This window comes from Fistularia commersonii, chromosome 3 (genome assembly GCF_037954325.1).
Source record: "Fistularia commersonii isolate RoL2024-O1a breed Wild chromosome 3, RoL_Fcom_v1.0, whole genome shotgun sequence".
Lineage (NCBI taxonomy): Eukaryota > Metazoa > Chordata > Actinopteri > Syngnathiformes > Fistulariidae > Fistularia > Fistularia commersonii.
This window is the reverse complement of record NC_141286.1, coordinates 11,482,745-11,509,964: the sequence shown is the minus strand read 5'-3', so window position 1 is coordinate 11,509,964 and position 27,220 is coordinate 11,482,745. Positions and strand designations below refer to the sequence as shown.

The following is a 27,220-nucleotide window of genomic DNA, read 5'->3' as shown; positions in this document are numbered from 1 at the left end:
CAGACCAAGCCCACTCTGCATAATATGCACAATATAAACAATCTACGCGTACTACCCCAGTCCACAGTAAAATTGTCAAGTGTTGACCGGTCCACAGTGATAATAAAGGTTGGGGACCACTGACCTACAGGTTCCAAATATGACTACCAGGTTTTTGGGTGGGTCTCAATTATGGTGGCTTGTTGTATAAATGGAAGAGTTAATCTGCAGAAACTAAGTGTATGTGGGATTATTATGCAAATGGGGGTATTATTCATTGGAACAAGGGAGCAATTTAGTGGGATTACCTGGACTGCAATGTGAAACGGTAATGCTAAACAAAGGACCGAAAGCTGTTAGATCACATGAACTGAGGGTCATGTGGACGTTGCCGGGCGAGTTCTGGTGGTAGGTCTTTCCTGGTTGTTTAGAGGTGCAGATGTGGTTGGTCCATGTCTGCAAATCCGTCTTGGTATTGATCCCAGTACAGTGTTGTATGTTTGTGAAAGGTTGTGACACCCCCTCTGCTCAGAGATGTTTTTTCTGTTTTGACAAAGATGACTTCTTTGACTCTTCTCTCGAACCATCTGTCTTCTCTGGCCAGAATATGGACATTGCTGTCTTCAAACAAATGAACCTTGTCCTTCAGGTGTAGGGTGACCACGGAGTTCTGTCCTGTCCTGTCCCTGTTTGGGCAGATGTTGTTTGGTCTCTCCAGTGTAGACACCATCACAATCCTCAGTGCAGGTGACAGCAGACACCACATTCTCTATCTTGTGCCTGAGCGTTTTGTCTTATGGGTGCACCAGTTGATGTTTGTGTGTGTGTGTGTTTCGATTACAGCTGTAACTAGCAAAAGTTAAACCTGGTTCAGAAGACAGAGGTGTTCATTGGGGATGGTGGGACTTTAATAATAAAGACTTCGTATTACCTCTGAACAATGACAAGATGATAGATGGATGGTAATTAAATTGACAAATGAACACAATTATTCACTCAGTCACACACATAGAGACTGGGCTACAGTGCCCCCTCCCAGCTAGAACCACAAATAAGATGCACAGGCAGGTTGATTCGCTGTGGCAGACCCCTGAAGGGAAAAGCCGAAAGAAGAAGAAAGAAGGCAGGAACCCTGGCAGGAGAACATGGAGAACCCTTTTCTATACCACTGATCTACCTCTGGATCAGAACCTGGAAACTTCATCCTATATATATCAAATCATCTATATTATATAAAATAATAGCATACACTGACACCCTATCTGTTCCCTTGGAGCTGCTCACCATCCACACCTTCTTCTCAGGTTCATCCATGGTGGTTTACATTTGCTGATGTTCTGCTCTGAGAAGAACTGAATATGACAAATAAAACTATTTCCCTTAGTGGTGAGTGTGGACCAGAAAAGAGGAGACGCAGAGAAGGTTCACTTAGGATGGTTTATTCAGGGCTGGTGAGATGTCTCAACTCCTGCTGCTCCCCAAAGCCTCCCCATACAAACTCACTACATCAAAACAAACATCTGGACCAATGATCAGATTCTACACTACTTCTCAGATCTTCTCTGACCAGCATCTGCTCAGTTTCATGCTAACCCAATAGCTTGATGCTAGCTTTTTTTCATCTGAGCTAAAGGCATCTTCTGACCTGAGGACAGACTCCACTGCACGTTGAAGGACCACTGGGGAATTGTGATATCAGGTTCTATGAAGATCTGGGGAACCTTTGGTCTTCTCTGAGGCTCTGGTTCTTCAGTATTGCCCAGAGAGTATGAAGTACTGGGCCAGATGTTAGGAGGAGGTGAGAGACGATGAAGAGGAGGAAGAAGAAAGGAGGTCTTCCTCCAGACAGCTACAGCAGGAAGTCGTTACACTGAGAGCTAACCACTTCCTGTGGAGTCTGAAGGAGAACACCAGAGAATCCGCTCCCTGGACACTTTGATGGAAACGAAGAACTCCTGCAGGTCTACAGGTTCTGGAGGAGAACTGACATTAAACTATTTCTACCAAGTCTTAAGCCCATGGAGAACCCACTGTGCCCCACCTGGTCCAATTACATCTCTGGTGGAAATACTAACACAGCCCTCACTGAAATACTCCAAAGTACTCTGGGAGGAGGTGAGGCAGGAGGTTGGGAGTAGAACCTGACAATTCCAAAAGTCCACACCACTCCTGGTCTTGTGGACACATGGCTGTGAAGACGTGAAGAACGGTCTTGACTGTAACCACCTCTTCTGAGGAAGAAGAGCAGGGAGGCGGGACACCAACCTTCAGGAGGAGCTGCTGCTCCTCCTGTCCTCCATGTCAGAAGATGAAAACACATCAGGAGGAAGGAAGGAGAGGAAGAGGAAGGAGGATTGGTCCTCAGACACTGATGGGATGAGTGTTGTGAGGAGACCTTCACAGCAGGGGCAGCAGAGATGTTCACAGTGAAGACTTCCTGTGAAAGGAGTGGGCAGAGCAGAGGTGTGATCCTAATTAAACCCTGGCGCGTCCAGATGGTAGGAGATGAGCTCCATTCTTGGGTTCCAGGGAGTCACTTAGGGGGAAGCAGATGGAAGCATCTCAAGTCCAGTGGAGAGAGAAGTACCTCTATTAGGTTCAGAGGGTCAAAGAAGACTTATCACAAACATCTTCAAACACCTCCTCATCAAAGCTTCTAAGATAAGACTCTAAATGTCCAGGATGTAGAAGAAAATCTGGCTGCAGCATTGGAGGCAGGGCTTCTAGCCCCATCAGCGTTAATCTGGTAACCAGGCCCAAGGTGCTGGTCTCAGCTTCGGCCCAGTCAGCAAGACCATCTGGTCCACCTCCCCTTCAGGCCAACCTCCATGGCCTTCTCCACCAGCTGGGTCAGCAGTTGGTGAGGAGCTCCAGCAGCAGCCACAGAGGCCTCCACGATCCTGGAGATGTTTCTGTCAACCTGTCGCTGAAAATCTGAATGGCTTCTCTCCATTAACTGTGGACACAGCACACTGCCACCACGTTTCCGGTAACATGCACCCAATGCTCTGATTGGCCAATGTGTCATGTCATCCCCTGTTTCTGAAAGGTCGGGGTTCATGCCAGTTGTGGGCATCACCTGAGGGAGGTGTGGTCTGGTGCAGTTAGGCCAGCCTTTGGTTGGAGAACACAAAAGGAAATTGGTCAAGCCACAGAGGCTTTGGCTGCCAGAGTGTCAAAGTCCATCTGGGAGGACCATCAGGCTAACTGGTCCAATAAGCAAAGTCCACCCCTTTCTCCACCCACCCAACCTACGGCCCTAAACCAGGACCAATGGCCGCTACATCCTCACACACCTCCTACGACACCCAGATCTCCAATAAGTCCCAGACCAGACCAGGATGTGGGCTGGTCTCCACCATCAACATCCTGAGATGTCTCTGGTTTTGTTGCGTCTTTGGAAGCGAGTGTCTGCCGGGTCAAACCCCTGCTCCCGGGCCCCAAACTGGGCCCAGGAAGGGGTCTTGGCAGCGTAGTCCAGGGCTGAGAAGCTCTGCTGGCCCCCACTCTCCCTGTAGGCCTGGACAAGGTCCTGGAAACGCTCGTAGTCGATCCAGGTCCACCACTCGCCGTCTACCTTGAACTGAGCACAGAGAACGGAGAAAAGGTGGACAGATTATTTCACTCTTTCATTCGAACAATGACAATCCAGATATAAGCGAACAACACCGATGGAAGGGAGCAGGAGGTTCCCTTCCAGGGGCTTTTGGAGGTGCATCAGGAAACATCCGAAGGGTACAGGTACACAACAATGTTCTGCGCACCAGGCTAATGCTAGCACAGCTGTTAGCTCAGCTCTGTGGATATTGGACTGGATGTCCAACAACTGTATGTATGCAAGCTTATACAGTGGTTTGCTTAGCAGTGGATGCTGGTTTGGATATCTGGCATCAGGACCCTCCTCCTTCATTGTTCCACCTGCTGGGTTTGAATATTCCATTGAATTCTGTGGCTCTAAAGTCCCACCCTTCATCCTTCATCTTTATCCTCAACTTTCCCTCTACCAGCATGCACTGCTTCCACCCATCAGCCTGAGTGGCTTCAGAGAACATGGGTTGTATAGTATAAAAACAGTGTGTGGCCAAGTTCCAGCAGCAGAGATGCTCTTTCTGGATGGAGCCACTTTAAAGCCCCAGGAGAGGTTGTCCATGGACACCTGCTGGGCTTGGTGCTCATGTCTTCTCAGACAGGACACAGCACCGGACCATGACAAGGAACAAACATGTTTCACTTGTTGCACCCTGTAATGGAGTTGATGATATGACAAGCCCATGATCCCCCCTGACTTTCCTAAGATGTTTGCTATTGGCAGGTGATCAACTATTGATGAACAGATTATTTCATCAAATCATAGCGAACTACTAGCGGCACATAGTTGCTGAGTAATAATTACTTGGTTAATGGGTGACCACTAGTTAGTTAGTAACTAGTTAGAAACTGATCTGGACACAATAGCTAGACACAATAGCTTATGTCCTCTATTGTAAGTCGCTTTGGATAAAAGCGTCTGCCAAATGTAATGTAATGTAATGTAATGTTATGGGGGTGATGTGTGTATGTGGTGAGGGGTAGATGAGTGTGTGTGTTGTGGGGAGGTAGATGAGTGTGTGTAGTGGGGGGTAAATCAGTGTGTGTGTGTTGGGGGTAGATGAGTGTGTGTAGTAAGGCGGTAGCTGAAAGGGTAGCAAGGTGTGGGGTCACAAAGATTCTGCAAGAGTGAAAGGCCTATGAAAGTCACGAATGAGGATGAAGAGTCAGTAGGGGAGGTTCTAACACTCGTGGGGTCTTGCGCGCGCACGCACGCACTGTGTTTGCTCTCATGCTCTACCTAGTGGTTGGCTCTGACCTCGAGTCCTTCTAGTGTTGAGTCCTTCCATATTTATCTGAGCTCTTCATGGACCTTGTGGTAAAATCCATCTGCTGGCCTCACCTGGGCCACACCTGACAAATCCACCCCCCATGTCCCCCTGTGCTGATAGGTTACCATGACAACAGATGTGACCGTCCGGAGAGCTGAATCACACACCTATAAATGTGTCTCATGCAGACAGTGGCACCTTAGAGCTCACATTATAGCAGTGTATGAGTGTGTGTGTGTGTCTGTGTGTGTGTCTGTGTGTGTGTGTGTGTGCTGTCAGACTGTAATCAAAAAAAAGAGAAGGAGCTGTTGTGCATTAAGAAAAGGAGTAGTCAGGGAAGGAAGAGAAAGCTCAGGTGGTTGGAGGAGGTGGTGATGGGGATGATGGAGGTGGAGAAGGTGATGTTGGTGGTGGGTGGTGGTGGGCAGGGCCCCTGGGCCATCTGGAAGGCGACCACAGGGAAGATGGAGATGAATAATGAGTGTATGCAGATATACAAACACCAACACCACCTCCTCCAGCAGAAAGGTTAAAGTTGTGAAAAGGTGGGCGGGTGAAGGTGTTCCCCACCACAGTTTGAGTCATACAGCAGAGATCTGAGGACCAACGACCAAAAGAAGCAGCCATGCCTCTGGACCTCCATGAGGAGACTCTGCCTGATGGAGAAGGTCTCACCTTGATGTGGGCAAGGAGCAGACAGTTGGAGTGCTCGTGTTCGCAGGAGATCTGGTACTCAGGGAGCATGTCGGCCAGCTGCTGGACGAAAGCCACCACCTCCTCGTGCCAGGGCACGTTGGCCATGGTCAGGCTGCTGGCAGAACTTTCCCCGCAGTAGGTGACTCCCTGGAGACACAAGCCAGGCCGTCAGTCTTCTTGGAGAAAATCTGCCTCCACAGTACAACAGATTCCATATGTTTACAGAGGTACCGGGATAGGCTAGAACTTCTTGCATCAAAGATTACTCGATTGTCAGACCCCTGGTTACCTGAAGAAGCTAATTACAGGTCCACTTTCCCAGACAACTCGATTAGGTCAGATCTTCCATGCGTTCGGTCTGTAACATCTCAGAGAAGACCAGGCCTGGCTGAGCAGAACAGCTAGACTCTTTGATGTTCCTTCTGGTTAGACCACATGGACCAGGCCCTTCACTATCAACCTCCACCCCAAGAAGAGAAATTAAACCACTTGACCACCAAGTCAGAGGGCCTTCCTGGTGTGCTTGAAATGAAGTGGACCTTCTCAGTGAAACCAGCAGGGCTCCAAACACCACAGCCAACAATCTGATCTAGTCCAGCACAGAGATCCAGGAGTCCTTCAAATCTGGGACTTCCAGGACCTGAAGTGGACCAGATTCCTCCTCCAGAATTCCCATAAAACTTTGATTTTGGATCTGAGCCTCCTGGTGGCATCAGTCTGAGGTTCCTTCCAGGTCCTTTGATACAGAGTCATTATTGCTCTGCATGGAGACGCTGCTGAGCCAGCCTGAGGCTTCAGTCAGGTAGAGAACATCAGAAAGCTGGAAAAAGAACACATACCCAGCAGAGCCATCGCAGGAGGGAATTCTCTACTATGTTTTAAAATTTCAGAGGGTTGGTGGTGGACCAGATCTGCTCAGGGTGGAGGACAGAGAAGCTGATTGGATCAGGCTTGCAGACACATCAAGTGTCCATCTCCGCTGAGGCTAGCAGGACCTGATGGAGCAGAGCATCGGGCGTCCCTGTGACTGCTACTTCATGAGAACCTCTAGGACCCCTCCTTCACTGGCTTGAGAGGCAGGATCACAAACACAGTTTAAAGGTGGTCCACTTCAACGTACCCCCAAAACATGATAGTAGAACTGAAAACCTAAAGAGCAGGTCTAATATCCGGTTCCTGCAGTTTCCACAGAACCCCTCTGACAGGTTCCACAGTTCTTCACACAGAGAAGATCAACAAAAACGTAGGCTAACAGGTATTGGCTTTGACTAACTGCCTGTTAGCCTGGGCTAGCACCACAAAGAATCTCATCAGCTCCATCAGTATCTTCAGGAACAGATGGTGAAGCTCAACTACAAATTCAACTACAGATCCTTAGTACTGACAGACTATTTCCACCTGTGGACTCTCCACGAGGAGGTCATGAACCAGTTATTGCATCTCTTCAGGTGCCTCAAGGCAGACCTCCTGGAAACACCAGGTGGTTCTAGACCTCCATTGGTCTGAGGAGCTGCACATCGCAGCTGCAAGGAGGAACGTCAGAGTGAAGTTGGGGTGGAGGGTGTGTGTATGTGAGAGAGAGAGAGAGAGAGAGAGAGAGAGAGACAGACAGACAGACTTGATGAAGGACCTTGGTTCTGGCTGCCCACGAATAAAGAACTTAGCATCAATCACAGTAACAGGCTGGGAGGGGGAGAGGGGAGGGTCACATGATCACTTATGACTGCAGGCCTCTGAGAACAACTCTCCATCCTGGTCTTCCTCTGAGAACATCCGAGGCAGGCGCTGATATATCATAACAATTAGACAGGACAGGGTTGAATGGTGGACATGACTGGTTCCTGGACCTGGAGATGACCTTCACCCTCGGATACTAACAAGAGGAGGGACACCTCCTGGTGAAGGATCAAGTTCTCTGGACTCTACTTTGGCTTTCCCTGTCAAGTTTGTTCCTATGACAACAGAACAAGGGCAGAGCGAAAGACCTGCATCAGACAGTATCATCCTTCTTAACCTTGTTACCATGGCAACAGCTGACAGATGGTTGACAGAACAACAACCAGACACAGAGGAACCAACCGTTCTACTGATGGTGACATAACCACAGCTCCATCAGCATTGTTGAAGTCACAACTTATTCTCCTCCTTCTCTTCATCTTCGGCCTCCTCTTCCTCCTTTCAGCTTTTCCCTTCAGCGGTTGCCACAGCAAATCAACCTTTTCCATTTAACCCTATTCTCTGTATCCTCCTCTCTCACACAGACTACCTTCATATCCTCTCTCACTACGTCCAAATCCTCTCTTTGGTCTTCCTTAAGACCTCTAGCCTGGCAGCTCCAATTCCAGAATCCGTCTACCAATATATTCATTATCACTCCGCCACTATACTGTACCTCCAACTCTCTAGATTTTCCCCAACCTGTTCCCTGCTCTCACATGCTCCATGGAGATTCCTGTCATACTTCATCTATCAGCCTGTCCATCACCACTGCAAACAAGAAGGGGCACAGAGCTGATCCCTGATTAAGGCCCACCTCCACCTTGAACTTCTCTGTTAAACCTACAGCACACCACACTACTGTCTCACAGCTAGCATAGAAGTCCTGCAACAGTCTAACATACAATATGAGAGTTCCTCTCTCGGCACCCTGTCATATGCTTTTTCTACAGTCATGGCCAAAAGTTTTGAGAATGACACTTTGACAAAGTCTGTTCCTTCAGGGTTTTTAGGTGTTTGCCAGATGTTTCTATGGTTGTATCATTCTCAAAACTTTTGGCCATGACTGTAGGTCTACAAAAGTGCAATGCAGTTCCCTTTGACCTTCTCTGTACTTCTCCATTTGCATTCTCAAAGCAAATGGTGCATCTGTAGTGCTCTTTCTAGGTATGAAGCCATACTACTGTTCACAAATGCTGACTCCTGTTCTCAGGTTATTTTCCTCTACTCTTTCCATAACTGTATTGTATGGCTCATCAACTTTATCCCTCTATAGTTACCACAATTCTGCTTATCCCCCTTATTCTTAAAGGGGCCTCCATCAAACTTCTCTGTTCCCCAGGCATCATGTCACTGTCTAAGATCCTGTTGAATAATCTAGCCAGAAACTACTGCGGTCTCTCCAAGAAGCTGTCTCTCCAAGAAGCTGTCTCTCCAAGAGACGCTCTTCAATGCCTTCCTCACTTGACCTTTGCTAATCTCTGCTACTTTGTGCTCCACATCAGTCACTTCTTCTACCCCTTCCTCTCTTTCATTTTCCTCATTCATCAGCTCATTAAAGTACTCTTTCCATCTTCCCAACACATCTGTCAATACATTTCCCTCTCTATTCTTAATCACCCGGACCTGTTGTACATCCTTTCCATCATTATCTGTTTCGCCAACCTGTATAAATCATTCTCTCCCTCATTACTGTCTAACCGAGAATACAAGTCATCGTGCGCCCCTTGTTTTGCCTTTTCTTACCACCTTCTCTGTATATACTCCTGCACTTCCTCATTCCACCACAAAGTCTCCTTATCTTCTTTCCCCCCAGACAATACACCAAGTACTCTCCTACTTGTCTCCCTGATTTCATTAGCTGTAGTTGTCCAATCATCTGGAAGCTCTCCCTGACCACCCAGAGCCTTTCTCAACTCCTCCCAGAGAACCATAAAACACCCCTCCTTTTTCAGCTTCCACCACTTTGTCCTCTGCTCTGCCTATGTCCTCTTGATCTTTCTTAACACTAGAGCCATCCTACAAACCATCATCCTATGCTGTCTGGCAACACTCTCATCTACCACTACTTTGCAGTCACTGATCTCTTTCAGGTTACCTCATCTATACAAGATGTAGTCAATCTGTATGCTCCAACCCCTCTCTCACAGGTTACCCTATGTTCCTGTCTTTTGTGGAAAAAAGTGTTCACTACAGTCATTTCCATCCTTTTTACAAAGGTTACCACCATCTTTCCCTCTGTGTTCTATCCTGGATACCAAATCTGCCTATCACCTCTATTGCCTTTGCCAACATGTCCACTGAAGTCTGCACTAATTACCACTCTTTCGTTTCTGAGTATATCCTGGATCCCTTTACTACCTTTCCACCTGGTCTCCTGGACACACAGTTTATCCACCTTCCTTCTGTGCATCATGTTAACCAATTTTCTGATCTTTTCCTGCAATCGTCCCAATATTCAAAGTCCTTACTCCCAGTCCCAGATTCTTGCCTCTCTTCTTCTCCCTCTGCTTCTGAATACACGTTCCTCCTCCCCTTCTTCAACCCACAGTAGCCCACTTTCCACTGGTACCCTGTAGATCACATATGCCAAAGTCAACTTTGACTTTGAATTATCTCTGGCCTCTGGGATGAAACTGATTATAATTAGAACCAGCAAGCAGCCATTGGCTAGTGTTTTGAACACACCAATACTACATTCCTCACAATACAATGGTACCCCGCGAACTCACTGCAGCACAGCAAACGGGCTTTGGCTTCATTCATCAGCAGTCAGAGCAGATGTCAAATTTCAGATACCTCCTCCCCAAAAATGGCTAAACGAAAGGTGGACACTGAGAACAGGGGGTTTCAAGCCAGGTGGGAGGCAGAGTTCATGTTCACGGAGGTAAAAGGCAAGCCTGTGTGTCTTTTATGTGGAGAAAGTTTGGCTGTAGTGAAAGAGTATAATCTAAGAAGGCACCAGAAAGTATGTGTGTTCTAAGAAACACACATACAAAGACAAGAATATGGACACAGAACAAAAGGCTACAGCGGGTGGAAGAATTAAAATGAGGTCTTAAGCCCCAGCAGGCTCTGTTCAATGAAGCCAAATCACAAAGCAAGGCTGCTGTCAAGGCTAGTTTTATCGTGGCAGAAGAGGTCGCAAAATCAGCCTGGCCATTTACAGAGGGAGTTTATCAAAAACTGTATGCTTAAATTTTGTGACACAGTGTGCCCAGACAAAAGGCAACTCGTGGGATTGACAACTGATGGAGCACCAGCGATGTGCCGGCAGAGGAGTGGATTCGTGGCAAGGATGCGGGAAGTAAACGTCACACATGAGCTGACAACGTATCACTGCATAATACACCAGCAGTCGTTGTGTGGCAAAGCCTTGAAAATGGAACATGTAATGAGCACAATAACGTGAGCAATTAACTTCATCAGAGCCAAAAGTTTAAATCAACGCCAGTTCAGGGCATTTCTGGGCGAGTTAGATACAGAGTATGGAGACTTGCCCTATCACACAGAGGTGCGATGGCTAAGCCAGGCAAAGGTGCTGCAAAGATGTTTTGAGCTGCGTGAGGAGATCTGTTCATGGAAAGCAAAGTGAAAGACACAATAGAGCTCCGAGATGAAACGTTTCTGTGTGAAATGGCGTTTCTGTGCGACATCACAAGCCATCTGAATCTGATGAACCTGCAGCTGCAGGGACGGGGCGCGTCATCTCTGATATGTAAAGTACAGTGATGGCATTTAAACCAAGTTGAGTCTGTGGGAGATGCAGATGCAGATAGAAAACTTGAGCCACTTTCCCAGCTGCCAGACCATCAAAGAGAAGCTCTCTACTGCTGTGTTCCCGAGTACACAGTTTGCCAATAAACTCAACATACTTGCCACTGACTTCTGACACCGATTTGCTGACTTTGAAGCCCAAGAGAGGTTTGCACTGCTCAGCAATCCTTTTGCAGTTGACGTGGAAAGCGCAACACCAAACCTACAAATGGAGTTGATTGAGCTCCAGTGCAATGACACAATGACTGAAGGAAAAATATGAGAGTGGGTGCTGCAGAGTTTGCGTGTTTCATCCCCTACACAATGCCCCAGCTGTGCATCCAAGCCGCTCAGACACTCTCCATGTTTAGCAGCACATACCTGTGTGACCAACTGTTCTCTTTGATGAAGCTAAACAAAACATTACACAGGAGCCGTCTTAGTGATAACCACCTTCACTTAATCCTGAGTATTTCTTCATCTCAGACCCTGACCCCAAACATTGATGAATTTGTACAAAAGATGAGACACCACCAAGTATCAGGCTCAGCCTTAGACAAGTGAGCATCACAGAGCATGAACATATTTTAAGTTGTTAATTCAGTTAAATTTTTACATTTGTTTCTACAAGACATGTGAGTTTTCTTTGCAGAAAGTATTGCTTTGTCTGTGTACCATAGATTTTTGTATTTTGTTTATATTTATTTTTCAGTTATTTTTTAGTTGTACTCAGGGAAAATTGCGGATAGGAGCCATGAGAAAGAATACAACTGAATTGATTGATATATTTCTTTTTTTCTCATTTTACTATTGGAAAGCTGTAATTGATATGATCAAAGAGCAGCACGATATTGCATTTTCAGTTTATAATGCATGCAATTCCATTTATGCATTTAAGTCTGGTTTCAATAGGCTTTGTTCAGTCAGTTCAATATGTTTCAATAAACACTGAACTAGTCCGGCCCTCGGCTTGTAACAAATTTGTTTTTTAGGCCCTCTGTTTATTTGACTGACATCCCTGCTGTAGGTCATTGGTTCAATGGCAATTGGTTCAATGGTTATTAACCCGAGCCTCAATCAATTAAGTATGGGATTGCTCGGTTTGATTCATATGTAGTTTTACAAAAGTTTTACGCCCGATGCCCTGACACAACCCTCTGGATTTATCCGGGTTTGGAATTGGCTCACGGAGACACTGGCTTGTGCTACCCTGAGGCTGCATTGTTAAGTAACAACAACAATATGACAATAAGGAGAAACGCCTGGACGTTTGACCAGAGAACATTGCTATACATCTACAAGGTTCTGCATGAACCTACCTTAACCTCAATGAAGTCTGGCTGACCCAGTGTGATGAGCTGGGCATAGGCCTGCATCTCTTCCACGTTCCAGGCCTTCACCAGAGTCAGCCTGTAGACCGTCCTCTGCTTCTGGAGCCACAAACAACAGGGAACAAACATCAGCCTTTTGAAGGTAAAGCTCCACCCTTAAACCTGGACCAGTTTGACTTTCTCCAACCCTCTCTGTGGACTGGGTTTGACTTCACATGGAAATGACCCGTCAGTCCAGAGCTTCGGCTGGATTGCAGACCAACAGCCCAAAAGCTTCCCCAGGCTGGGTCTGGATGTTCTCCCGAAGATTTAGAAGACCCACGATCAATCACCTGGGTGATCAAACTCCTCCCTGCAGGAAGCTCACCTTCTCTCCCAGGGCTTTCAGGCTCTCCAGGAAGCGTGGCCAGAAGTCCTTGAAGAGAGGCCTGTCGATCTTCTTCAGGCTGTCCTTGGTGCTGGCATCCACGCTGATGTAGAGCTGGGTGACTGGCTCCAGGCTCCTGGACACAAGAGCTGGGTCAACCCTCCAGAGATGGAAACCTCCCTGCCACGCTTCCGACCTCTTGAGGAGACCTGGGAGCTTCTCTATCAGCATCCATCAATCTCCTCCGCCTGAGGCCAAACGTTCTTCAGACTCCACTCAAATTGCTCTCCAGAAATTCCTCCCCTCAACTGGACTCCTTCACACCCACACTTAGGCAGGTTTCACACACACGCACACAATGCAGTCCAGCTGAGGACGATACCCCAGACTGAAGGAGAACCCCAGGAGACCCTGCTGCCCTCCAGCCTTGAAGAAGCAGTAGCTTGAGTTGTGATGAACGATGTGCTTTGACATGAGTCAGACAGAGACTAAGTCCAACCGAGTACAAGTAGGAGGTACTTTTACTTACTTGGAAAATTCTTGTCAGAATCTTCTTGTCGTGACAACTGGACTTGAATTTATTCACTTGAGGACATTTCACCCCTCATCCCAGAGGCTTCTTCATTTCTAATGTGGCCTGAGATGAGGGGTGGAACATCTTCCAGTGAAGAAATTAAAGTCCAGTTGCCACTACAAGATTTTGGGAAGACTTCACCATCGACCAGCTCGACAAACGCATACTTGTATGGTACTTTTGGTTCCCAGGAACATACTCTCACTCCTAACCTCTGACTTTGAGAAGGTCACTCTGGATTAAGGATCTCCTCAGAGAAACTAGAAGTGGAAAGTCAGTGATCCTAAACTTTGGTTCCAGGACTGAGGGGAACCTGAACAGACCACCAAAGGTTCTAGAACGTTAAACATTAATTGTTATACGCAAACATTGTTCATGGTTGTATGGCGACAAGTTGACAGCAGTGACCTTCAGGAAGCTGTGATGTGGGGAACTTGACAGCGACCACCTGTGAAATGTATATGGAAGCTGGAGTTCACAGCACGGACCATCACACGTTCCTGGGATGTCAGAGAGGTTGACAGCGGTGGACTGTAAGGCATCATCGTTGTGAAACTGTATCTGGGGACCTGTAAAGAAGTTCACAAGCCGCTCCACGCAGATCATAGCGACAGAGAGATGGCTGACCCCAAATCAGACACGGTCAAGAAGCTGGAGTGGAAGCTCCAGAAGCTGAACGACAAGCATGAGTCCTACACCAAGGTGTTGGAAAAGGAAATCAGCTCTCGTGACAAGCAGGTGGAGTCTCTGAAGAGTGTCATCAAGTCTCTCCAGGGAGACCTGGACACGGCCCATAAAGACAAGACGGACCTGGTGTCCAGGGTGAAGTCCTGCGAACGAGAGAAGATGGAGCTTCTCCAGGCTTTGGATTCATACAAGTCCCAGGTGAAGGGCCTCAAAACAGCCCAGACCGAACTGGAGCATAAGATGGCCAGCATGCACGAGTCTTTCAGGAAGAGCCTGATGGATCACTCGCGCAAGCACGAGGACAAAATCTCCAGCCTGCAGGCTGACTTCAAGACCAAGATGGTACAGAATCAGAAGGAGAAGGAGAAGGTCTGTCAGGAGCTGGTGGGCAAACACCACCTCAAGGCTGAGGAGATGAAGAAGCACTTCCACGAGCTGGAGGACAAATACAAGGCTCTCACCGCCAACATGGAGAAACTGCGAGCAGAACATGGAATGGCACTGGAGGAACACAAGAAGGCCCTGGAGAAGGAGAGATTCGATCAAGGAGTCAAGTCCAAGAAGATGGTGCTGGACAACGAAGAAATGGCGGACAAGAACAAAAAGCTTGAGAAAAAGGTGGACAACAGCAGGAAGAGGATTTCCAAGCTTGAGGAGGACATTCTAGACCAGAACAAAATAGTTGCAGAGAAAAACCACATAATCAATGCTCTGAAGCGGGAGAAGAAAGAAGAACATGAGAAGTTCAAGGAGGACGTCCAAAGGAACGCTGTCTTAGAAGGGAAGATTGAGGTAGCCACCAACAAAATACTGACATTGCGGGACAATTACAGGGCAGAGAAGGAGGCCCATAAAAGCACCACCAACGAGCTGAACATGGCCAACAGAAGTATTGCCAACCTGACTGAGAAGGTCACCTTCCTTGAGTTTCAGGTCAAGTCCCACAAACCCAATCTGAAGAAGATGGAAGAGAAAATCAAAGACAAGGACACCTACATCCTGAGGTTTAAGGAGGACCTTCAGTCATCCATGGATTTCTTGCACGAGCCGGCGAAGCTGAGACGCACGTTGATCCAGCTCAAGAGACGCTACCTGGATGAAGACCTGCCGGTAGATGAGAGAGACGAGCTAATTTCCTGCCTGAAGAAGAAGTTCGAGCACTGTGACAACATCAACAAGTCACTCTACAACCAGGTGGTCCGTGCCAAGGAGGAGGTGCAGAGAAAATGTGAGAAGGAGGTGGGCAAGATGACCTACCTGGTCAAAGTGTGCAACGAAAAAGAGCGCGAGGTCTTCAAGCTTAAAACGCAGCTGAAGGAGACCGCCCTGCAGCTCCAGAGGGCCACCAGGCCGCCGCTGAAGACCATCCAGTCCATCATCAAAACCACCATCTTGGAGGAACCAAAGTGGGCGCATCCGTCCCTGGAGACCAAGTCCCCGTCCCTCCACCAGGAAGAAGAGACTCCAGACACCCCCTGGAAGCTGAGGGCCAGGACGCTGTGACTGAGGAGACTGTGATGTCACCAAGGGGACCATGTCGTCTGTGATGTCACAGCCAACCAAGCACAGAACTGAAGTGAAGATCCACAGGATGGAGCAGTGAGGGACACCAGAAGCTGGAGGTGGAGGGACTTCAACCTGATGGCCGCCAACCATCAGAAGAAGAAGTATACGTTGGGTGACCACCGTTTATCAGACAGAAGAAGAGGATAGACATGAAACACACAGGTGCAAGGCAGCAGCCCACCCAAGAAACTGAAGAATCCTGGAACTAGGAGTGCTTGGCAACAATGTGAATAACCATGGTGGCCGGACAGTAGAGTGCCTTGGAGACTTTAGACAGAAGAAGCTGTATGATCTCGTTTCTCAAACCCCTGGATCCTCTGGCCACCTGACCTGCTGCTGTGAAAGGCTGCAGCAAGTGATGATCTCTCTGAAGCAGGATGTCAGAATCAGGAGACCCACGTGTTCTTGGATGAAGGTTCTCTGAGTCCTAATTACCAAAGCTGAATGTCATGAATTTCTGAATCCTGTGCTACTGGACAACTTTTTGGAAATGAACAGACAGCAGAAGGTCTGAATTCATCTGAGCTCAGATGATCCAGCCAACTCTGACCTATGGAACCGACGGAACAGACCAACCGCTTTCTTCAGCAAACATCAGACTCTGATACACTTCCACCAGGCAGAGTAGATCACTCCAGAACCCCAGAGGATCTCTACCTGATCTCCTGAGGGAACTGGGCGTTGGTGACCAGAAAGCTGGAGATGTGCTGTGAGTGGAGGAGGCGGATGAAGGTGTTGATTTCAGGGTACATGATTGGCTCCCCCACCAAGGAGAGGGCGCAATGCTTGACCATCAAACCCTCCTGGAAGCGCTCAGGCTTCACACCAGGGACGCCTGGAGAAGGAGGAGGGGCAGGAAGAACAGGAGGATATCAATAATCAGACATCTGGTTTTAATCTATATCAGTGAAGGCTTGGCAGGAGAACGCTCAGTTTGAAGAACCTAGAGAAGATCAGCAGAACTTAAGGCTGTTGGCGGCACATACCTTAAGACCATGAAAACATGACAATGAAGGATGTGGAGGCAGAAGGGCTCCTGGGTCAGGATTGGTAAATGTGTCTGATGTTAGTCATGGACGACAGCATCTTTGAGGACATTCTGTCATATGAAGACCTCACGTTTACATTAAAACACTTACAACCTGGTTCTTGTACGTTCCTGTGTAAGAGTACTGTGACAGAACCAGATTATCAAACTGAAAGTTTTGAATGTCCTTGGTAGGACAACAGGAGTCTGCAGGTGAGTCCAGGTGCTGGTAGGTGTTCCAGGTTTCCCCAGGACCAGAGGTCAGTGTCATAATTACACCCACACAAAGATCAAACCTTCGAACATCTGGTTCCAAGGTGTGGAGGGAGATGTCCACCATGGTCATGCTAGCACTCAGCTAAGCTAACTGATCTAATTCTGCTTACTTCATCTTCCTTTACAAAAAACCTGTTGTGAAACCTTCTACGAGTCCTCAGCCTCAGACCTCAGCCTGCCGCGACTTGGGCAGCAGGACGGAGCCCCAAAACCAGAAGATCCATGTGAAAGGTCATCCCTCTTCTTGAGCTTCCTTGTGGTAGAGGTTTGGTAGAAGGAGAGGTTTGGTTAGGTTCCACCGAGAAGCTGTCTGGTAGCAGACGCTGAGACCTTCTGCAGCTTTGACTCTCTTCCGTCATCACTCCTAAAGACCTTCTTCAGACCTTTTTCCTGGAAGCCTCCGGGGCTCCACAAGAGGAGCCTGTGAAGACTATCACATCTGGACTGAATCTCCAGCAGGGCTTTGCTCGGCTCTGCCAACCAAGGAAGCTCCTCCAGCATATGGAGCCTCGTTCAATCCAAGTCCTATCTGCCGGGAATATCTGAGATTCCCTTGAGGAGTGCTGGTGTGGGAAGAGAAGTCAGCAAATCATCAAGGACCCCCGGCTGGAGAGAAATGGATTGTTGTGAGATTCGGCCAAGGTGTGATAGGCTTCACAGGCTCCTCTTGTGGAGGCCCGGAGAACACGATCCTCAGCATGACCACAGACCTGTGCCCTGGAGATGCGACCTGACACAGTGGCTCCATGGCCTGCATTTTTTTTTCACTCATCATGTTTAACGTAAGCTGAGTTGAGCCTGAGAAGGAGCGGCTGGTGAAGGTTCATCTCCCCAGGGACCCCACTGGATGCAGAACCGTACGTATGACGGGAGAAGGAGACACCTTTCAAAATTCAGAGTTCTGTGGAACCGGAGAGCTGGAGCAGAAGGAACCCGAGGAGAACCAAGGCCCAGGTCAAGCACAGGATGAGGTCCTCCACCTGAAGCCTGTGCTCAGATATGGCTAACAACACTGGAGCGCTTCACTCACTCGCTCACTCATTGACTCATTATCTGTCAATTCATTCACTCACTCACTCACTCACTCACTCACTCACTCATTCATTTATTTACGCTCTCATTCATTCATTCACTCACTCCAAAGGAACCCCAGGTACCACAGGCAGACTTGGTTCCACGTCTTTAACATCTGAGATGATCATAAAGGAAGTGGAAATGTCACAAGCCTGGGGAACAGAGCAGCTCTGGTCACCACGAACGTGGGAGATCATGAAAGATTTCCAGATTCTGGTCTGTAAACATCAATGTAACTAACTGGTTATTAAGAATAAAGGTTTCATCATTGACATGATGCTTCCCCCATTCCCCATGTGTTCTTCTGTCCATGACCTTCAACCCACAGTCTCTGAGACATGAAGGATAATGATTGAAAAAAACAGAGATGAAGACGCTTATCTTCATCATCACTGTAGCCATGGCGACTGATTTGCCGCTGAACAGGCATTAATTTCTTTGACATTTTCCCTGCGGAGAAGGTTTATCCTCTTGTAAAGTTAATTCAATGTTCCTGCTGGTTCCTCAGACTGATCAGGAACCGTTCCAGGACAGAGTTTGGTACCTCTGGGTTCTGGATGGGGGATCCGCACTCCGGTGGACGGTAGAAGGTTTATTTGAGATCCAACCCTGTGCCTCCAAAACGACCTGTGAGGACTAGAAACCTGGACATGTCCCTCAAAATAAACAGCTGACTATCAGGAAGTGGCCCAGCAGGGAGATCCAGTGAGATGTTTCCTCCCTTCGCTCAGAGAAGATAGACCACCAACCACGTCTCCATAAGTGTGTGGATTCGTGTGTGTGTGTGTGTGTGTGTGTGTGTGTGTGTGTGTGTGTGTGTGTGTGTGTGTGTATCTTCACCAAGCTTCAGGAAGGAATGGGTTACCGAGCAAACGGAGTAGTTGAAGAAGCAGAGATGGAGCTCCAGAGGACCTAAGGGCAGGTCCTCAGGAGATGTTGCAGCAGAACCCACCTCTGAATTGTCGGATCATGTTCTGGTGCTTCTCCAGCGCCTCCTGCAGGATCTTCTGGGCGGGGTCCATCTTCCAGCGCCACTCCGTCCCCACAGGGTTGGTGTGATGTCTGGGAAAAACACACACACGTCTAACTTCTAGAATCAAACCTGTGACCATAGAAGACCCCCTGGTCTTCTCTGAAGATGAGACCTTCTCAGGTCTCCAAGGCAACGTACTTTCGGGTGGACAAGGAAAGTGTCCGGTGGACTAGTTCTGGTTCCATGTCCAGGTTTATAAGAGACCCTCTGACTTATCATCTACCATCATCGAGGTGTCTTAGAACCTGAGATCTTTCAGCGTCTGTGTAGTTCTGGACCATGGATGGATCCACCATGAACTTCAACTGTCTTCTGAATGGCTGGCAATGAAGAAAGACGATCCAATGTACTGAGTGCTGGACAAACTGTGGTCCAGAAGGTTCTCTCTGAGAACCTAAAAAAATCTCACATATTTTTGGCGGAATCATCACCCCAAACTTTCAATGACCTTTGGAGAAGACTGGAAAACCAGAGTCTTTTCTGGAGAACTGAAGGGAGCAAACACAGGGGTAATGAGTGGAACATGGTAGATCTTCGAAGTGTGAGATTCACTTCACACCTAGAAGATCCCGTCTGAACCCAATGGTTCAATAATTGAGACCCTTCATTTCAGAATGAATGTTCTTCAGCCCCGCCCCTTGGAGCCAGGTCCGAGCATCTGGTGGATCAATAATCAGAAGAGCCCGGGTGACCTGAGGAGCCCAGCGGCAGGACCTCCATTTGAACATGAACTCCAGAACGTTCTCACCTCCAGCAGAAGACACACTTGTTGGCGCAAGCCAGGCTGGGCGTGGTCTCCATGCAGCGGTGGGACTCGATGCCATAGAAGGTGTGCTTGTAGCAGCCTCCTCTTCCTCGCAGCATGGACTGTTCCAAACAAACAACAAGGTCAGCCTAGGGTCTGCAGACGTTCTGACCTGAAGGATCTGCAGGATCCCCAGTACCTTCGTCCAGCGGCACAGCTTGACTCCAGAGTGACTTCCGATCAGTTTGTATCCTGCAAGAGGAAACAAAACATCAGGCTCCTCCCCCACACCTCAGCACAGCACCTGATTGGATGGAGACTCTGCTCACAGAATCCAAGAGGTCGGCCAATTCTGTGATCCCTGTTCTCACCCTGCTTGGTCAGAGCTTCTCTGAGTGCTGAGGTGATCATCTCCCTCCTCTCTCCTCCAGACCTCATTCTGTTCCTGGACATCTTCACCTTCAGACCGTTGCCCCCCTGTGGACAAAGACAAGATCTGCTCAGGAATGTGAAGGAGCCTCCAACAGGGTCCAGGCTGGATTCAAATCCTCATCCTTTAAAATCGGTTGAACGTCAAGGACAATGAGGACCAGTGACGAGAGGGAGAAGACAAGCTCTTCCCATCAATTAGCTTAGCACAACTTGAGATAGCCCATGAAGTTAGCCTGTAGTTTTAGCCTGTGGTGTTAGCCTTTCATTGTTAGCCTGTGGTGTCAGCCTGTAGTGTTTGCCTCTGTTGTTAGTCTACATCATTAGCCTGTGCTGTTAGCCTGCAAACATGTAGGTTTGCTAATCTTTGAGCACCAACAGAAAAGTGTCTACTCAATCCATCAGGTGTCAAACATCTAGACCAGGAGATATGGACCTCAGAACCCTCCCGGTCAGCCCTTCTTCTGCAAGGACTGCGAAGTCACATAGAAATGACAAGGCCAGAGATACTGGAGGTTCCAGGTGGACCAGTATGGAGTGTCAGAAGGCCTTATCTTAGGGCTCCAAGGTGATAGATGTCTGAAGACCACAGACCAAGGCTGTAGCTCAGCTGTGATTGGACGGACGCTTGATCAGCTGAAGGACGGACAGGGCACAGTACATGACAAAATTTCAACCAATCACATGGCAAGCAGCGTCAGGGAGGGGGTCCCAGTTAAGGAGACCAGGAGGTTCTACCTCAGAAGACCAGGGGGACCACTTCTTCCTCTGCTCCTCTTCATCAACCCTCTGTTCGGACTTCGAAGCTGTGTGTGTTTATTTCTGGAGTGTGTGTGTGCGTGTATGTCAGGCCAGTGAGCAGATGGCATGTGAGGAGGAGACTTCATGCCGTGGTGGAGAACAGCGGTGTGAGAACCTCCGAGAGGTAGGTTGTACAGTGTTCCACCACCTTCTCAAGCCTTTCACACTGATTCATTGGTAACTATGGAGTCAATGATCAGAATCGATTGATCATCATTAACCGAGGGGGTGGGGAGAAAGCTCCTCATTTCTTTACTGAGGACAGTTTGTCCTTGAACTCTAACCTTGAGCCTCCGGGCATCCGTCATCATGCTGCCCAGGTCCTCCATGTCCACCACCGACTGCTCCTCATTCTGCCCCGTGGATTCATCCTCATCACTGCTGGATTCCAGGGGATCCTCCTGAAATGAGAAGAACCTTGAGTTTGGACCCTCTTTGGTTCTGTCCAGATCCAATGGAACCCACACGTTTTGAAACTTTGACAATCAAAATGTAGATAAACATCTAGAACCCAAATCATCTTTATCACTTGTCGATAAAATGTTGTGATAAACATCCTATTACTGTGTAACAACACTAACCAGGTGTGTTAGGTGTGTTATTACAGTGTAATAATACACAGCACGTTAGACATGGTGGAGAGCAACGTTGGTTATTCATCAGGTCCACATTTAGCAGCACTGCAGCACTGATAGCCAGGGTGTCAGAGGATGTTCTGCTGGTTATTCTGCATCCTGACATTTCTGTCACCTCTGGCCATCACTCTCACACTTCCTCTGAGCACCTCTCACACACACACACACACTCACTCTGCTTTCACAGGCATGGCAGCACACAGATGACCCATTGCCATGGTAGCGGCCGCTCTGTGCCAACCCCAGCTGCCCCCCACCTCTCTTCCCTGTACCCGGAGCAGTCCTGTCAGCTGGCGATCAGAACCCGCATCAGAGTGTTGGTTCGAAACCCTGGTTCTGCTCAGGAGCTTCTCGGGTTGATCATGAGAGCAGAGGGTCTCCACCTTGGAGCTCTTGGAGGGAGAAGGACCTCCTACCTCAGAGCTGTTGGCCTGAGGAGCAGTCATCTCACGGCTTCTGCAGGAGGTCTGGGTTTCCTGGCCCGTGGAGATCTCCTGGAGCCTGCGGAGGAACCTCTCCTTCCAAGCCTGGAAGTCAGCCTGGATGCTGCCATGGCAGCTCCTCACCACGTTGGCGTCGCCCTCGGCCCGTGGGAGGATCCGGGCGCCACCTAGTGTCCACAGCCAGCGATCCAGGTTCTGGCCAACCTGGAGAATGTTCTGCATTAGAACGCACTGACACACACCGCCAGGTCCATACACATGGAACTCAGCCTAGAGAATCCAGCTGTCCTGGAGAAGGACTTGAGGCAGACAAGGGAAGACTGCGTGGAAAGGGCGGGTGGGGCTTACTGTGTTGTAGTGGCCGACGTACACAGAGTTCCCCAGGCCGAAGACGGAGAACAGGAGGTCCTTCAGGAAGGTTCTCCCATACCTGAAGTCCATGGAGGCCTCCTCCACCCACTTACAGAACCAGACAGCACCTTCTGGGGGCTGTCCATCAGTGAAGGTGGAGACCAGGAACACGCACACACACCTGTTGGTGCACTACAAACACACAAACACATACACACACAGGTTATTATTCAGATCCGTCCAAAAGAACCCTGGATTGAAGAACCTGATCAGGACCATTTGTCGGACCTGCTCCGCTCCTTTGAAAACATCTAGACCTATTGGTTCTCCAGGTTCCCCAGGACCAAGGATAGGGCAGAGAAGCCCTCTGAGAAGCACAGACTAGCAGTGACACCTGGTGGTCCAGATGGCCTTCAAATTGAGTCAGAACCTTAATCCACCTTAACGGTCTGGTTGAGACCAGGATCAACACTGTGTGGACAATTATTAGGCAAGTGATTATTTTGACCAGATCTTCATTTTATCCATAATTTCTAACTCTAAGCTGTATAAACTTGAATGCTTATTGGATTTAATGCATATCAGGTGATGTGTATTTGTGTAACAAGGGACAGTGTGGCCTAAGGAGAGCAACGCCCTATATCAAGGTATGCATACAGGTAATAATTAGGCAGATTCTTCTCAAGAAAAATGGGCCAAAAAAGAGATTTTGATGACTCTGAAAAGTCAAAAATTGTAAAAAGTCTTTCAGAGGGATGAAGCACTCTTAAGATGCTCTGGCACAGCAATTTCCTTCGGGATTAATAAAGTTGTTCTCATCTCATCTCTCAAGATATCTAGGGTATTGGTGCGTTATCACTGTTCCATCAAACGTTTTGTTGCAAACAGTCAACAGGGTCGCAAGAAATGTGTTGGGAAGAAAAGACGCAAATTAACTGCCAAAGATTTGAGACAAATCACACATGAAGCTACCAGGAATCAATTATCCTCCAGTGTTGCCATATTCCACAGTTGTAACCTACCTGGAGTGTCAAGAAGTACAAGGTGTTCAATTCTCAGAGACATGGCCAAGGTAAGCCTGACCACCTCTGAACAAGACACATACGTCGAAACGTCAAAAACGGGCCAAGAAATATCTTAAGGCAGGTTTTTCAAAGGTTTTGTGGACTGATGATAGTGACTCTTGACAGACCAGACGGATGGGCTCGTGGTTGGATCAGTAATGGACACAGAGCTGCACTTTGACTCAAACGCCAGCAAGGCAGAGGTGGAGTACAGGTATGGGCATGTACTATTAAAATGAGCTAGTTGGACCTTTTTGGGATGAAAATTGACTCAAAATCATCACTCAGACCTACTGCCAATTTCTAAAAGACACTTTCTTCAAGTATAGGAAAAAGTCTGCATCTTTTAAGAAGACCGATTTTTATGCAAGACAATGATCCATCACATGCATCAAAATACCTGACTGCGTGGCTGGCCTGTAAAGGCCTTAAGGATGAAAAGCCAATGCCACGCCCCCCTTCTTCCCCTGACTTAAACCCTATTGAGAACTTTTGGGCCCTTCTTGAGCAGGAAATTTACAGTGAAGGTAAACAGTACAACTCTTTAAACGGTGTCTGGGAGACTGGTTGCGGCCGCAAGAAAAGTTAATTCTGACCAGATCAAGAAACTGACTGACCTTGTGAATGGAAGACTTGTGACTGTTATTGGAAAGAAGGGAAATGTTTATTTGTATATTTTGAGTTTATTATTCTCACTTTAACAGAAAATAAACAAGTGAGACAGGAAAATCTTTGTTTTCCATTTAGTTGCATAATAATTCAGCACACTAATAGTTGCCTAATAATGGTGTACAAAGATATTCTCTTAAGAAAGCCAAAACGTCACTTTTACTAATTAAATGTTCAGGTTTGAGGGTTTGCTAACATTTTGGACTGACTAAGAGCCCTACAGCTGTACAGTAAGAAAATAAATCCGCAAAAATACAACTTGCCAAATGATTGTGCTCGCAGTGTAGAACATTTGAACTTTAGGGTTCTTTGAAGGTTCGCTCAGGTTCCACTTCTTTGATCAAAAGTTCTCCAGGTGAGAGAATGCATACCTGGGCCTCTTTGACCTCCCGAGTTATGAAGGTCCAGGAGGAACAAGGCACAGATTGATTCTTAGCCAAGTACTGGGGGTCAAGAGGGTCAAGTAAGCAAATCACCTGAAGGTCACCTGAACAGGTCAGAAACAGCAGCCTTACCTCCTGAACCAGCCGGTCCTCAGGGTCATAGTCCTTCATGTCAATCACCTCAGACAGAACCCCCAACTTTTGGACCTCCTGACTCAGGTCCTGGGCAAAGCTCTGCAGGATGGAGATGCTTTGTCAGAACCTCACATCCTATCAGACAGAACCCTGGGGGAGAACTCTGAGGAGAACCCTGAGGAGAGCACTGAGGAGAGCCTTACGTACTTTAGCTGTCCCTGTCTGGGAGCCGAAGAAGATCTTCACCCGTGACACGTGCACAGCGGCTCGCCATCCCTGAAGTTCTTGATTCTTCTCTGCCTGCTGGGACCTCCAGCCAAGCTGCTTCCACAGGTTCCTCTACAGCAGGGATGTCAATCAAAAACAGAGAGGGCCAAAAAACCAAATTTGTTACAAGCCAAGGGCCGGACCAATTCAGTGTTTATGAAAACATATTGAACTGACTGAACATAGCCTATTGAACCAAGACCTAAATGCATAAATGAAGTTGCATGCATTATAAACTGAAAATGCAATATTGTTCTGCTCTATGATCATATCAATGACTGCTTTCAAATACTAAAATGAGAAAACAAAAATAAATAGATCAAATCAGTTGTATTCTTTCTGATGGCTACTATCTGCAATTAGTCCATTAACTGAAAAATAAATACATGAACTGAAAAATAAATGAAAATAAATAAAATACAATAAATTAAAATAAAAAAATAAATGGCACACAGAAAAAAACAATACTTTCTTCAAAGAAAGATCACATGTCTTGAAGAAAGAAATGTAAAAATTTAACTGAATTAACAACTAGAAATACGTTCATGCTCCGTGATGATCACTTGTCTGAGGCTGAGCCTGATACTTGGTGGTATCTCATCTTTTGTACAAGTTCATCAATGTTCAGAGTCAGGCTCTAAGATGAGGAAATCCTCAGGATTGAGTGAAGATGCTTATTACGAAGACGGCTCCTTTGTGATGTTTTGTTTAGCTTCATCAAAGAGAACAGTTGTTCACACAGGTATGCACTGCCAAACATACGCAGCTGGAGCATTGTGTCGGGGATGAAACGCGCAAACTCAGCAACACCCACTCTCAATCTCATATTTTTCCTTCAGTGTGTCATTGCACTGGAGCTCAATCAACTTCATTTGTAAGTTTGATGGTGCGCTTTCCACATAAACTGCAAAAGGATTGCCGAGCGGTGCAAACCTGCTTTCTTGGGCTTCAAAGTCAGCAAATTGGCATCGGACGTCGGCAGCAAGTATGTTGAGTTTATAGGCAAACTGCACTCGGGAACACAGTGGTAGAGAGCTTCTCTTTCATGGTCTAGTAGCTGGGAAAGTGGCTCAAGTTTTCTATCTGCATCTGCAGCCAAACTTTCTCCACATAAAAGACACACAGGTTTGCCTTTTACCTCCGCGGACATAAACTCTGCCTCTCACCTGCCTTGAAATCCCGTTCTCAGCGTCCACCTTTCGTTTAGCCATTTTTGGTGAGGAGGTAGTTGAAATTTGACATCTGCTCTGACTGCTGATGAAGAATGAAACCAAAGCCCGCTAGCTACGCTGCAGTGAGTTCATGGGGTACCGTTGCATTGAGGGGAATGTTGTATTGATGCATTTAAAACACCAGCAGGTGCCTGCAGCCTGCGGGCCGCTTCTAGTAATAATCAATTTCATCCCAGTGGCCAGAGATAAGCGGGCCTTTACTTTCACATATGTGATCTACAGGGAACACAGAACACCACTGCCATGTTCTCTGGCAGTCACACTCAATGGAGCGGAGCCTCCACTCACCTTCCCCAGAATCTGCAGGAGGATCCAAAGGCCAAGGACCAGGGCAGCAGCCGTGTAGAGAAGAACACGGTTTTGCCACAACCACAGGGGGGTGCTCTCTGCGTGGGGGGGGTGCGACACTGGAAGTGTCCCACCCCACACACACACACACACACACACACACACACACACACACACACACACACACACACACACACACACACACACACACACATCCAGGTCATAAACAGTTTCTCCCCAAAGTCCGGCCTCGTAGAAGTGAGCTTTCAATATAACAGCGTCAATTCCCCCTCCCCCACGGGTCCGGGTATACGGCGGACCGGACGCGGACTGGAATGCGGCACTCACCTGCGGGCTCGGGTGCAGCCGCGTGCCTCCCGAGCAAGCATATGGTCCAGATCAGACTCTTCATGGCGACAAAGTCCAGGTTCCGTGGCAGCTCTGAGCTCTCAGTCCGCGGAATAGCGCGCGGCCATGTTTGCCGAATGGTCTGCCGGGAGGTGGCGTCTCCGCGCCCCCTGCCGGTGGGGGGCGGGACCGAGGGGGACTGTACGATCCGTCCGGCCCGGATCCACCACCGGATGTCACCTGTGTTCTCCTTCCGTCTCATCAGCGTTCGTTTTTTATGAATAGTTGTGTTTCTACGACTCAAGAACACCCGTTCTGTGGCTCAGGTTCTACACGTCTGCGGTTCTGTGGTTCCGTGGTCATGTGGTTCTGGTCTTCTGTTGTTCTATGGTTATATGGTTTTATGGTTCTTTGTCCTGGTTCTGGTGTTCTTGTTCTGTGGTTCTGGATCAACATGTCTGTGGTCATGTGACCTGTGTATTGAGCCGT

At 47.9% G+C, this 27,220-nt stretch overlaps 2 protein-coding genes across 3 annotated transcripts; one reads left to right on the top strand and one right to left on the bottom strand.

Moving 5' to 3' along the window:
• Positions 1 to 1,402: 1,402 nt before the first annotated feature.
• tyw1 (tRNA-yW synthesizing protein 1 homolog (S. cerevisiae)) lies at positions 1,403 to 27,125 on the bottom strand. 2 transcript variants are annotated; one of them, XM_086143644.1, is made up of 16 exons: positions 26,732 to 27,125; positions 26,384 to 26,502; positions 24,804 to 24,935; positions 24,594 to 24,695; positions 22,343 to 22,537; positions 21,968 to 22,198; positions 21,201 to 21,317; positions 20,058 to 20,163; positions 19,886 to 19,938; positions 19,690 to 19,808; positions 18,861 to 18,970; positions 16,189 to 16,366; positions 12,705 to 12,840; positions 12,326 to 12,436; positions 5,514 to 5,681; positions 1,403 to 3,562 (listed from the first exon to the last, which is right to left on the bottom strand). In XM_086143644.1, the coding sequence occupies exons 1-16, from the start codon at positions 26,991 to 26,993 to the stop codon at positions 3,341 to 3,343; spliced, it is 2,361 nt and encodes a 786-aa protein (XP_085999770.1). In that variant the 5' UTR covers positions 26,994 to 27,125; the 3' UTR covers positions 1,403 to 3,340. The 2 variants fall into 2 exon arrangements, with proteins under 2 accessions (XP_085999770.1, XP_085999771.1); XM_086143645.1 differs by lacking the exon at positions 5,514 to 5,681.
• On the top strand, positions 12,847 to 16,141 carry LOC147235558 (uncharacterized). Its single transcript, XM_086143646.1, has one exon. It carries the CDS (start codon positions 13,897 to 13,899, stop codon positions 15,466 to 15,468), a length of 1,572 nt encoding a protein of 523 aa, XP_085999772.1. The 5' UTR covers positions 12,847 to 13,896; the 3' UTR covers positions 15,469 to 16,141.
• Positions 27,126 to 27,220: the final 95 nt, after the last annotated feature.

Excerpts from the sequence above, each read along its gene's own strand:
- LOC147235558 (XM_086143646.1), top strand. The coding sequence starts at position 13,897 with ATGGCTGACCCCAAATCAGACACGGTCAAGAAGCTGGAGTGGAAGCTC.
- tyw1 (XM_086143644.1), bottom strand. The coding sequence starts at position 26,993 with ATGAGACGGAAGGAGAACACAGGTGACATCCGGTGGTGGATCCGGGCC. Across the intron at positions 22,538-24,593 it reads AGGACCGGCTGGTTCAGGAG|TGCACCAACAGGTGTGTGTG; the intron begins GTAAGGCTGCTG and ends GTGTGTTTGTAG. Across the intron at positions 16,367-18,860 it reads CATGATCCGACAATTCAGAG|GCGTCCCTGGTGTGAAGCCT; the intron begins GTGGGTTCTGCT and ends CTCCTTCTCCAG.